The sequence below is a fragment of the Cricetulus griseus genome, chromosome 4 (genome assembly GCF_003668045.3).
Source record: "Cricetulus griseus strain 17A/GY chromosome 4, alternate assembly CriGri-PICRH-1.0, whole genome shotgun sequence".
Classification (NCBI taxonomy): domain Eukaryota; kingdom Metazoa; phylum Chordata; class Mammalia; order Rodentia; family Cricetidae; genus Cricetulus; species Cricetulus griseus.
Window position 1 is genome coordinate 114,184,764 of NC_048597.1, and position 12,387 is coordinate 114,197,150.

Here is a 12,387-nt window from a genome sequence, read left to right on the forward strand (position 1 = left end):
GCCCAGCAGGGTACGGTAGGCGATCAGACTGCTCCCCAGAGCGCAGGGGAGCTGGCTGACTCTGTGGCCATGGAGCGCGCTCTGGAGGATCTAGCTGTGGATTTGCAGGTGCCCCGGGTCGTCCCCTGCCCCGATTCGGACTCGGACACAGACACGGAGGACCCGAGTCTCCGGCGCAGCGCGGGTGGCTTGCACCGATCTCAGGTCATCCACAGCGGACACTTCATGGTGTCCTCCCCGCATAGCGACTCGCTGAACCGGCGTCGCGACCAGGAGGGGCCCATGGGGGTCGCCGACTTCGGGCCGCGCAGCATCGATCCGACACTCACCCGCCTCTTCGAGTGCTTGAGCCTGGCTTACAGGTGAGGGCGGACCGAGTCCCAGCTTTCCGTGGGTTACCGCGCACTGGGGCGCTGGCCCATGCTGCTCCTCCGGGGACCCCTGGACACAACCTAGGCGTCCTCTCCTCCCCCTGTCCTAAGCCAGTCCACTGACCCTCGTGAACCATACGCGTTCTATCACCTGCCCCGGCGCCACTCTCCTGCCCCCCACTTCTTCAGGGCCTCCTGCAGTTGGGTCCCTCTCCCTGGTTCTTGGCTTCTGCCCTTAAGAAATGCCAGGTGTCCCTCACACTCCCCAAACTGTAAGCCATCCGTCCACTCCGCCCGCCTCCATTCGTGTGATTCCTGGACTGTTTCATCTATCCTCTGTAGTCCCCGCCAAGTCCCACGCATTTCTCTGCACAGGGCAGTTCTCTCGTGATTGCCCTCACAGCCGGTGTCAACTTCCCGACTGTCCGCACATCATTTGTTTGGTTTGATTTAGCTTGGTGACTCAGTCTCACTCTGAAGTTCAGGATGGCGCTGAGCTCGGTAGCCCAGGCTAGATTCCTATCTCAGCCTCCCAAATACCGGGATTACAGGCATGAGCCACAATGCCTGATTTAGAACGCTATGTCAAGGTTGGCGGGAAGAGGGTGCCCCGGACCTGCCCAGAGCCAGCAGGGGGTGCTGTAGTCCGCCTTGCGTCGGGACTGGGGAAGCCTGGTCTCCCCGAACCCGGTATCTGTGGGAGGCTGTAACGCAGCCAGGAACCCCCTGCTACGGCTCAGAGCTCCAGGGCCGCACCCAACTCCAGCCCCACCTACGTGTCCCAGAGGAGGGCACGAACTGGGGTCCTGGCCCAGTGCCCTGGAGCAAAGTTCCCGGGAGCAGAGGGACCAGGATAAATTATCAACCGAAAACAGTAGGGGAGAAAGCGGGATCGGCCGGCCTTGATCTTTCCTCTCTGTAAATATCACTCTTCTTCAACGAGCCTCCTCCCTTTCTAGAGTCACTGGCGTTAGACCGGCACCTGCAGCCCCATAGGGGACCTGGAGAAGGGGTGGGGATTGCGGAAGAGCCTGGCCTACCTCGTGGCGGCAGAGCTGCGCGACCCCATTGGCTGGAGGCAGTATAACCTTGGCCCACATGTTCTGGCCTCCAGCCCGGGTCATGTTGCAACCTGATAGTTGAGGGCGCTGAGACCGATGTGGAAAGTTCAAATTCCTTGTCCCATTACCCCTCCCCCGCCCTTGGACATCATGAGACTCCGAGGGAAGGGGGCATGTAAGGTCTCAGACTACCAGATGCAGCTCACACTAGAACAGTGTTTCAGCTATCAAAGATTCCCAGTTATTGGGATTACATGGAGGAGAGGGGGATATCCCTCCCCTGCGCTCTCTCCTTGAGACAGGGTTTTACCCTGTAGACCAAGTTAGCCTGGCACTCACTATATAGCAGAGGCCGGCCTGGAACTTGGTAATAATTCTGCTCCGGGTCTCCCCAAGTGTTAGGATTACAGCCATAGCCACAAGAAACCTAGGTTTCCCAGGTTCCCCCAAAGGGTCTCCCATTTCCCAACCACTCCCAACTCGGGCTTCCTGCTTTGTCTACACAACACTTAACTTGGGCTGGCTTGCTGGGCCTCCGACTCAGACTATGAGCAGTCAAAGGGGGAGGGAGAGGTTACAGGGAAATGGTACTAGGAAGGACAGAACACACTCCCAGAACTACTCTCTTCTGCGGCTAGGGTGGAGAGTGCTGCGTTTTCTCCCCCAAAGAGCCAGAACACTAAATTCTCTTAAATAGGGTTCTAAGCACCAAGGATGGGGGTGGGCAACTACACAGGAGTCTTTGGTTTTACACCCTTGGTGAAGGAACAAAACAAAATATGGGCTGGGAGACTGGCTCTGCATCTTGGTGCATCAACATGGCTGGAGAGCATAGATGCTGCTAAATTGTCCTCTGACCTCCATGTGCCAGCCATGCACATCCCTCCCAATAATAAATAAAAATAAAAATAAAAACAAAAGCAAACACCCATGTGCAGGCTCATAAACCATGCATGGTTGAGCATGCCTAGAATCCCAAAACTCTGACTGAGGAAGGAGGGTCTCTGCTGCATAGGAATTTAAGGTTCAAGGCTACCCCAAGGTACATGGGATCCTTTCTCAAATAAATAAATAAATAAATAAACAAGCAAACAAATACAAGCTCTGAGTAGAAGACTCCCAAAGACCGCCCTGTAACAGGGGTTCTCTGAAGCAAAGCGGATTTCAGAGGCTGAGAAGGGTGGGGGTGGGGCAGCCAGGCAGGAAGGGGGCCAGTGGTGGGTGGAACTGGTCAGTTAGACGGGGAGAAGGACAGTCTGCAGAGGCCTTAGTGCCTCACCCTCGCCAAGGAGCACTTCAGGCACACTGTGTTCCCTGGTTCTGTGGGTGGAAGCCCCAGGGAGGACAGCTGTAAAAGTTCCAAGAAGGCACTTGTCTAGGGAGTGGTGGCATGCGTCTGTCATCTCCACACTGCAGGCTGAGGCAGGAGGATGAGGATCCAGACCAGCCTGGACTACATAGGAGTCCCCTGTGTTAAATAAACAGATTTAAAAAAAAGGGGGGGAACTGGGGAGATAGCTGTGTTGGTAAAGTATTTGCCTTGCAAGCTTGAGGGCCTGAGTATAATCCCCAGAAACCACATCGAAAAGAGCCGAGCTTCACTGTGTGCCTTTGTGGTCCCACTGCTGAGCCCAGAGATGGATGTCTGAGGCTCTGTGGCCAGCCAGCTTGGTTTACATGGTGGGTAAGTTCCAGGTCAGTCTCAAAAACCAGGGTGGATAGCATCTGAGGAACTGTATTTAAGATTGTCATTTGCCTGCCTCCCAAGTGCTTTATTCCCAGCACTTGGGAAGCAGGCAGATCTCAGTGAGTTTGGAGCCAGCCTGGGTTACAGTGCGAGTTCCAGGACATCCAGGGACTGTTACACTGAGCAACCCTGTCTCTAAAAACCAAAAAAACAAAAAAAAAAAAACAAAAAAAAAACAAAACAAAAAAGTTGTCCTCTGGTCCCCACAAGCATACCCTGCCCCTCCCTCCTCCCCACCTCACCTCTCTGAGGTTTTCTGTTTCTCCCCATTGCTCACAGTTTTTGAACTTTGGCCCTATATTTTGTTTCTGGTTTTGTTTTTATATTTATTTATTTTTGCTCCAGATCAAATTCTTCCTCTCACAACCAAATCCTTTCCTTTTGACTTGGATATTAGCACAGGCTCATCTCCCTCAGCCTAGGCTACCAAGCCTCTGAGAGAGCTGGAAGAGAGACAGCATTAGGCTGAGGGAGGACCCTGGGTGAGCAGAACCTAATGGTTGCTGAGATACACACAGGAGCCACAAACTCATTCCCCGTTCACCCCACACCACCAAAGAAGCTGTCCCAGGAATCATCAGCGTCACGCACCCAATCATGTTGCTTTACTGGACAGATGGTATTTATCTAACTATGGGAGGCAGGGGGCCAGCCATCAGGGTAGGGTGGCCTATTTGGGTAATGAAGCCTGTTGTGTCCTGAGGTGGCAAGCCCCTACCATACCACATCCCACACCCTGGCAGCCACCATTATCCTAAAGCAAATACTGAAGCTTGGAGACCAGAAAGGAGAGGAGGCCCAATGACCCATGTGCTCAAGGTAGAACAGGAAGAGAGAAACAAGGAATCAGGTGGCCACCTACCCACCACTTACCCATTACCCTTACCCTTACCATGAGAGGAGCCACTGGGAGAGCTGATCTGACTTTGTGTGTGTATATATAGTTCTGAGGATGGAATCCAGGTCTTGTCCAGTTCCTGGGACAGCTCTCTGTCACCAAACCACATCCCCATACCCTCACTGGGGAATTCTAGAAAGAGCCACTTGTCCAGTGCCAGCCTGGCTTTCCTGAAAGGCTAAACCTTAGGGGCCTCTTTGAGCAAGGCATGGAGAGATAGAACAGAGGGACTTGGATATAAGCTTGGCTTATAGACCATGAGGAAGAAAGGTACAAAGGGATAAGAGTGAGACAGGAAGGTGCCCTAGACCTTTATCATCTTCATCTTGGCCTGTCCTCAGAGGGACCTTCAGAGTTGAAGCCATTACCTATGTACAACCTCTTCCCAACAGGTGCTCTGTGGACCCCTGGGTTAAGGTCAAGGCTAAGATTCTGTTTCCATGCTGTCTTCCTTTGGCCATTATGCTACCTGGAAGAAAGGCATGGCTTCCTGCTTCCTCTAGATGGTTACACATGTACTGTGGACACATGGGCACTTCCTTCTTATCCAAGCAAACTGTCCCTCTTCTCCTAAGTTTCTCATAGACCTATGGGAGCTAGCAAGACTGACAGGCAAAAAAGGGACCCGAAGCGAGGCATGGAGATACACACATTAAATCGCAGCACTCAGGAGGCAGAGGCAGGCAGATCTCTGTGAGTTCATGGCCAGCCTAGTCTACATAGTGAGTTCTAGACCAGCCAAGGATACACAGTAAGAGTCTGTGAGTTCTTACTATGTCTTTTTGGAGGAGTGTCTCATTTCTTCCCTGACCCTCAGGGAGGCCATTCCTATCCATAAGAAGTGGCTGTTTGGGGGGCTATACAGAGATGGCTTAGTTGGTTTGGAGGACTCGCTGCTCTTGCAGAGGATCCAGGTTTGGGTCCCAGAACCCACATGGCAGCTCATACTCATCTGTAACTCCAATTCCAGGGAATCTGATGCCCTGTTCTGGCCCTTGTGGGCACCAGGCATGCATGCAGTACATGTAAACACTCATACACATAGCATAAAAAGAAATAAAAACTTTTGGGGGGGTTTGAGACAGGGTTTCTCTGTGGCTTTGGAGGCTGTCCTGGAACTCACTCTGTAGACCAGGCTGGCCTTGAACTCACAGAGATCCGCCTGCCTCTGCCTCCCGAGTGCAGGGATTAAAGGCATGTACCACCACCGCCCAGCAAAAACTTTTATTTTTTAAAAAAGGTGTAAGAAATGGGTATGAGAAGCTGAGCATGTTGGCACACACCAGTAATTCCAGCACTCTGAAGGCAGAGACAGGAGGATCAGGAGTTCAAGGCCAGCCTTGGCTACATATTGAGCCCAAGAATACATACTCTAGACTTAACTCTGTTATCAGAAGACTAGGTAAGACCCTCTCTCAAAGACAAAAGCAGGGGGAGATGTGAAAGCCTTTCATGTTGGTGCACACCTCCTATAATTGCAATACTGAGGATGCTGAGGCAGAGGATTTGTTCTGTTTTGTTTTGTTTTGTTTTTAAAGATTTATTCATTATGCATACAGTGTTCTGCCTGCATGTATGTCAGCAGACCAGAAGAGGGCACCAGATCTCATTACAGATGGTTGTGAGCCACCACGCATGCAGGCAAAACACCAATGAACATAAAATAAGATTAAATTTAAAAAAAAAAAGAAACTCTTTCCCCTTTTACACACACATGTACATGTACACATACTGGGATGTGAAAACTCTTCCCCTTGAGGCCAATGGACATTGTTACTCCAAAAACAGTTGGTAAGAAGTACCTGCCTTTGAGTGGGAGGAGATAACCAGTGGGATCTAGGTGGCTATTTATAAGATTTGACTTCAAGGTAGGAGTTTCAGGCATGTTAGATAATAGACAGGATTTGGGAATTCTGGGGGATTTCCAGCCATAGATGGAATACTACTATAGAATTACCTCCATCTTCCCTCCCCCTGCCTGACTCTGATATCTTAACCTCTCAACAGTGGCAAGCTGGTTTCTCCCAAGTGGAAGAACTTCAAAGGCCTCAAATTGCTGTGCCGGGACAAAATTCGCCTCAACAACGCCATCTGGAGGGCCTGGTACATTCAGTGTGAGTGGGTGCCGTGGGTCCCTTGGGGTTGGGGGAGGGTCTTTCTAGCCAGAGGGCTCCATTCATAGAACCCAGAGCCAGCACCTGCAGAGTGTATGATGCCAGCAGATGGGGAGAGCAAGCCCTCAGTGCAATGAGTCTTGAACAGCCTCTGGCCTTCAGAGGGTCTTGAGGAATATGTGCCAAATGTCACTTTCTACTGTGAGATAAGGTGTAGCAGAGGGCACCTTGAAAGCTCTGAAGGAGGCTGTAATGTGGGTGCCAATTCAAGACCCGTTCAGCAGCCCCTTCACCAAGTAATTCTCTGGTAAAAGAAGCCAGTTAGAGCTCAGGGGTAGAGCACCTGCCTAGAATCCCCCAGTGAGGGGCTGGGGTGTGGCTCAGTGGTAGAGCCCCTGCTTAGAATCCCCCAGTGAGGGGCTGGGGTGTGACTCAGTGGTAGAGCACCTGCCTAGAATCCCCCAGTGAGGGGCTAGGGTGTGGCTAGGGTAGAGCACTAACGTAGAGTCCCCAAGTGTGGGCTTGGGGAAGCCATCCAGTGGTAAAATGTCTATCTAGAATCTACCAGTGAGTAAGGGGCTGGGGTGTGGACTAACAGTAATACACTTACCCTGGGTTCCATTTCCAGTACCACAAAATGGGTATGTGTGCAGGCACTTATATACCCCGCTAGATGGGCACACATATACTGTTGGCTCTGCAAAAATGTATCCTTTCCTTTGCTCTCCTTCCTTTCCCCAGACCTCTCCTCCCTCCCTCCCTCCTTCCCTTGCTTTGTGTGTTTATCTCTGAAGGTGCACATGTGTATATAAAGGCAAAGGGTCAGCCTTAGTTGTTATTCTGTCTCATTGCCTCAAACTAAATAGGTTAGGCGTACTGGCCACAGAAGTGAGCCCCAGGGATTCACTGGGGTCCCAAACATGGACCCTGTTTATTTTTTCTTTTTTTTTAACATAAATGCGGGGATTGAACGTTGGTCCTAATGCTTCCAAAGACTTTACTGACTGCACCATCCTCAGCAACCCAGCAACCCCATCTCTTCCTTTTTTTTTTTTTTTTAAACAGGGTCTCATATAGCTCAGGTTAGATTTGAATTCAGTATGTAACCAAGGGTGACCTTGAACTCCTGATCTTCTTTTCTCCACCTCCTGAGTGCTAGGAGTACAGAGGAACACCTCCATACCAGGCCCACTGTGAACTTTTGTTTTATTTCCTCTCTCTCCTCCTCTTCAAAAAGATTTATTTATTAATTATGCACATAGTGCTCTGCCTGCATGTATGCTTGGAGGCTAGAAGAGGGCACCAGATCTCATTACAGATGGTTGTGAGCCACCATGTGGTTGCTGGGAATTGAACTCAGGACCTCTGGAAGAGCAGCCAGTGCTCTTAACCTCTGAGCCATCTCTCCAGAGTTATTCCCCCACCTCCTTTTTTTTTATTTTGTTTTTTTGAGACAGGGTTTCTCTGTGTAGCTTTGGAGCCTATCCTGGCACTCCCTCTGTAGACCAGGCTGGCTTCGAACTCACAGAGATCCACCTGCCTCTGCCTCCCGAGTGCTGGGATTAAAGGCGTGTGCCACCAACGCCCGGCTTCCCCCCACCTTCTTTTGAGACAGGATTTTACTATGCATCCTTGACTGGACTGAAACTTGCTCTGTAGACCAGGTGGGCCTCAAACTCAAAGAGATGTACCTACCTCTGCCTCCTAAAGCTGGCATTAAAGACATGGACTGCCATGCCAGGCTTTTCCAAGTTTTTTTTTTAATACTTACTTATTGGTCATGTCCATGCATGTGTACAGCTCAGGAGGGCTCCATGGGCGTGGGGAGGCTAGACTCGGTGTCATTATGCTCATAGTGGAACATCTTATAACAAAGTGTGGTGTGATGGTACAGACCCTGGCTACCTTGCAGGCTGAAGAAAGAAGGATCTCAAGTTCAAAACTAGCCTGTGTAACCTACTGGAACCATATCTCAAAAGAAAAGGTAAAATATGAGCTAGAGATGTAGCTCAGAGGTATAGTGCCAGCCTAGAATCCCCCAATGAGGGGCTAAGGATATGTATGACTTGGCGTGGTTTAGCAGTATCACACTTGTAAAGAATTCAGGAGGCCCTAGGTTCAGCATTCAGCATCACAATCAATCAGTCAGTCAGTCAGTCAGCCAACTAATCAATCAATGAATAAATAAATAAATTTGAAAAATTAGGGAGCTAGAAGGTCAGGTGGGCACGGCTTCTCTCCACCATGGTTCTGGGGGTTGGAGAGATGGATCAGTGGTTAAGAGCATTTGTTGCTCTTGTAGAGGACCCGGTTAAGTTCCCAGAACTGACACAATGGCTCCCAACCATCTACAGCTCCAGTTTCAGAGACTCTGATACCCTCTTCTGACTTCCATAGGTACCAGGCACATATAGGGAAAACACTCATACACATAAAATAAAATGAATAAACTTTTAAAAACTTTTAAGTTTTTTGCTGAGTGGTGGTAGCACTCCCAGCACTCGGGAGGCAGAGGCAGGCAGATCTCTTTGAATTCTAGGCCAGCCTGGTCTACAGAGCGAGTGCCAGGACAGCTAGGTAGGGATACATAGAGAAACCCTGTCTCGGGAGAACAAAAAAAAGATTTTAAGTTTTTAAAAAGGTGATTGTGATGCTGTGGGCCTGTAATTTCAACTATTGTAGCGGCTGAGGCAGGAGGGCGGCAGGTGGAGTCCAGTCTGGACTACACATGGAGACTGCATAAAACAAAAGGCGTATAAGAGGACAGGCAACATGGCATGGTGGATAAAGGTGTTTTCCACTGAGGTTGACCACCTGGATTGGGTTTCCTGGACCCATATGAAGACAGAAGAAGAGTTCTTCCAATTCCAGAAAGTTCTTTTCTGACCTCCACACCTGTGCCATGGCACACATGTGCTCCTCCTCCTCGCCACATAAAATAAACAAACAGTAATGTAGCACATTGCTGGAGACTCTAGGTTCAGTCTCCACAAAGGCCAGTGAAGGAAGTCGGCCTTCCACCCCTGCGGAAAGTGCCATCCTCATTTCACCCATCAGGGGGCGCTACAGCCCCTCCAGGTCTCTAACTTCCTCCAAGCTTCAAGCTTCCTCCCTTGCCCACCACTCCTCTTGCATGCTCCCAAAGCCTCTTGGTTTTGGCGCTGCCAGGGCACTTTGCGCCTCTCCCTGGATAGGAGGGACTTTCCACTTACCTTACATGTCCCAGGGTTATTTGTTTTCCTTATCTCTGCTGCTCTGAGCCGTTCGGATTTATCCCCGAGTCTCCATCCCAGCGTTGGCCCTGCAAAGATGCAAAGAGTTGGGTAGTGAATGGTAAAGAAGGAAAGAGCACAAACCCAGAATCCCCTACATGGGGGGCATGGGGTGAGGCGCAGTGGTAGAGCAAGTGCCTAGTGGATATGATTGGTGTTAGATAAAAGATGACACAGCCCCGTGTAGAGGACGGAGTCCCGGAGCAGGGGAGAGACAGACAGGGTCAGGGTCTGTCCTCCTTACTCCTCTTTGTGATCCCTGGGACTGGAACCCAGGGCCTCACATATACTAGCCAAGTGCTCTACCACTGAGCCATACTTCCAGCCCCTCCCTGGGGCATCCTAGGCAGAGGCTCTACCACTGAGCCACACCCCAGCCCCTCACTGGGGGACTCTAGGCAGGCAGACTACCACTGAGCCACACCCCCAGTACCTACTTCACGGGGGATTCTAGGCAGGTAATATACCAATGAACTACATGGCACCCCAGCACTGTCTGTGATGAAGGTCTGTGTAATCAATAGACCCTGAAGAGAAGTAACTGTCAGTGTGTAGCATGAGAGGAAATCACAGGAAGGAGTAGAGGGTGGTGTTCCCTGTATAACAATACTAGAGAAGAGCTTGGTGGGTGGCCCATGCCGGTCCCAGGAAGCTCAGACAGGAGGAGCACACGTTTGAGGAAATCCTAGACTTCATAAGGACTTCTTTCATAAACTGTCACAGTTAGGTTTCTATTGCTGTGAAGAGGCAGCATGACCACGTCACTTTTCTTTTTTGTTCTTTCCAGACGGGGTTTCTCTGTGAGCCCTGGCTGTCCTGGAACTCACTCTGTAGACCAGGCTGGTCTCACACTCACAGAGATCCACCTGCCTGTGCCTCTTATAAAGGAAAACATTTAATTGGGTCTGGCTTATAGAGGTTTAGTCCATTATTGTCATGGCAAGTGGCATGGCAGCATGCAGGCAGACATGGTGCTGGAGAAGAAGCTGCGAGTTCTAAGACTGGATCCTCAGGCAGCAGAAGTAACTGTATTCTACACTGAGCAGAGCTTGTGAGCATATATGAGATCTCCAAGCTCACTCTGGCAGTGACACACTTCTTACTATAAGGCCACACCTGCTCCAACAAAGCCACACCTCCTAATTGTGCCACTCCCTATGTAGGCCATTTTCTTTCAAACCACCACATAAACCAAACAAAATAGAAAGTAGACTATGGGTAGGATACATGACAGAGGCATGGGGCAACCAGGTCAAGGGGAATTTGGAAACCAAACTGAGCCTGAGTGGTGTGTTTCTTGCCCTGCAGGCTGTAGGGAGCTGTGGAGTATTTTAGACCCATAGCAGCAAAAATGATGAACTGAAAGAAGAGCAGTCAGTGCTCTTAACCACTGTGCCGTCTCCCCAACCCCAATAAATCTCCTTTTAAAAAGAGTTTGAGAGGCTGGGCAGTGGTGTCACATGCCTTTAATACCAGCACTTGGGAGGCAGAGACAGGCAGATTGCTGAGTTTGAGGCCAGCCTGGATTACAGAGCAAGATCCAGGAAAGTCAGGGCTACACAGAGAAACCCTGTCTCAAAAAACAAACAAACAAAAAGTTTGACAGCCTAGGCTACATAGTGATTCCAGACTATCCCAAACTATAAGTAGCAAGAATCTGTATCAAAATAAATAATTTGCACAAGGCCTGATGGTGTATCTTCTGAGTACACTTGCTCAGAACCATCCATTGAAGGTGGGGTGTGGCTCACTAATAGGATGCCTGGAGAGATTGGGGAGGGATTCTGTAGTAGATCTTGTGTACAGAGAGAAAGAGGGAGAGAAGTTAAGAGGGAGGCAGGGAAAGAGGGAGAGGGAGAAAGGAGGGGAGAAGGGGGAGGGGTGTAGTGGGTAGAGTGCTTGTCTAGAAGCCCTGGGTTCCCTCAATAGCACAGCATAGAATTGCCATGGTGGTGAACTTAGGAAGTTGAGGCAGAAGGATCAAGAGCTCAAGGTCATCCTTAGCTACCCAGTGAGTTTGAGACCAGAAAAGAACCAATGTCTCAAAAGAAAGAAAGAAAGAAAGAAAGAAAAGAATGAATGAATGAATGAATGAAAAGAAAGAAAAAAAAAGGCCAAGCAGGATTATAAAGTGTGTCACTCAACTTCCAGTCTCCTAGGGTGGAGGAGGATGAGAGGTCTGGGTGCCTCTGACTAGGCCCCCCTCTTCCCTCAGATGTGCAACGGAGGAAGAGCCCAGTGTGTGGCTTCGTGACCCCCCTGCAGGGGCCTGAAGCAGATGAGCACCGGAAACCTGAGGTAGCTGGAGATGGGCAGCCCACTCACCTGCTTATCCAACCAGAGGTTCCCTCCCTCAGAGGGGATTGGGTGTAAGGTGGGACATGGAGGTCCGACCATCTAGGGCGCCACCCATCGCCCTGAGCCTTGATTCCTGTCCTCCTCTAGGCTGTCATCCTGGAGGGGAATTACTGGAAGCGGCGCATCGAGGTGGTGATGCGAGAATACCACAAGTGGCGGATCTACTACAAGAAGAGGGTCGGTGGGACTGGCGGGGGCAGAGCATCCCGTTTGGGCCTTAGAAGAGCCCCGAAGGGGATCCCATGGCCCCACCCCAACCCATGCCCTCAACCACTCCATTAAGTCCCAGCATGATAGCTCCCCAGTGGCCACCGGGTCTCCCTGGGGTCAGCGTCTCTCCCTGGGTGGTGGCAAAGGACGGGGCCTGGGGAACTAAAAGCTTCAGTGGCTGTGGGTAGAGAGGGAGTAACTCACTGAGGACAAGGGATTCAGTGTCCAACTTTGTGTCCCGTAGCTCCGTAAGTCCAGCAGGGAAGGGGATCTCCTGGCTCCCAAGCAGGTGAGTGTCCACTGAGTCTAGTGAGAAGGGCATCATCTAGGAAGGTAGAAACTGCAGAATTGAAAGT

The 12,387-nt window shown here is 50.5% G+C and overlaps 1 protein-coding gene across 1 annotated transcript in view; it reads left to right on the plus strand.

Annotated features, from left to right (window-relative positions):
• Positions 1-12,387, plus strand: part of Mlxipl (MLX interacting protein like) — a 27,200-nt gene continuing 14,813 nt past the window's right edge. The window contains exons 1-5 of the mRNA XM_027416167.2: positions 1-362; positions 6,085-6,191; positions 11,679-11,761; positions 11,909-11,998; positions 12,276-12,320. Coding sequence (XP_027271968.1) covers positions 70-362; positions 6,085-6,191; positions 11,679-11,761; positions 11,909-11,998; positions 12,276-12,320 — 618 coding nt within the window. The 5' untranslated portion in view covers positions 1-69. The remainder of the gene's footprint in view (positions 363-6,084; positions 6,192-11,678; positions 11,762-11,908; positions 11,999-12,275; positions 12,321-12,387) is intronic.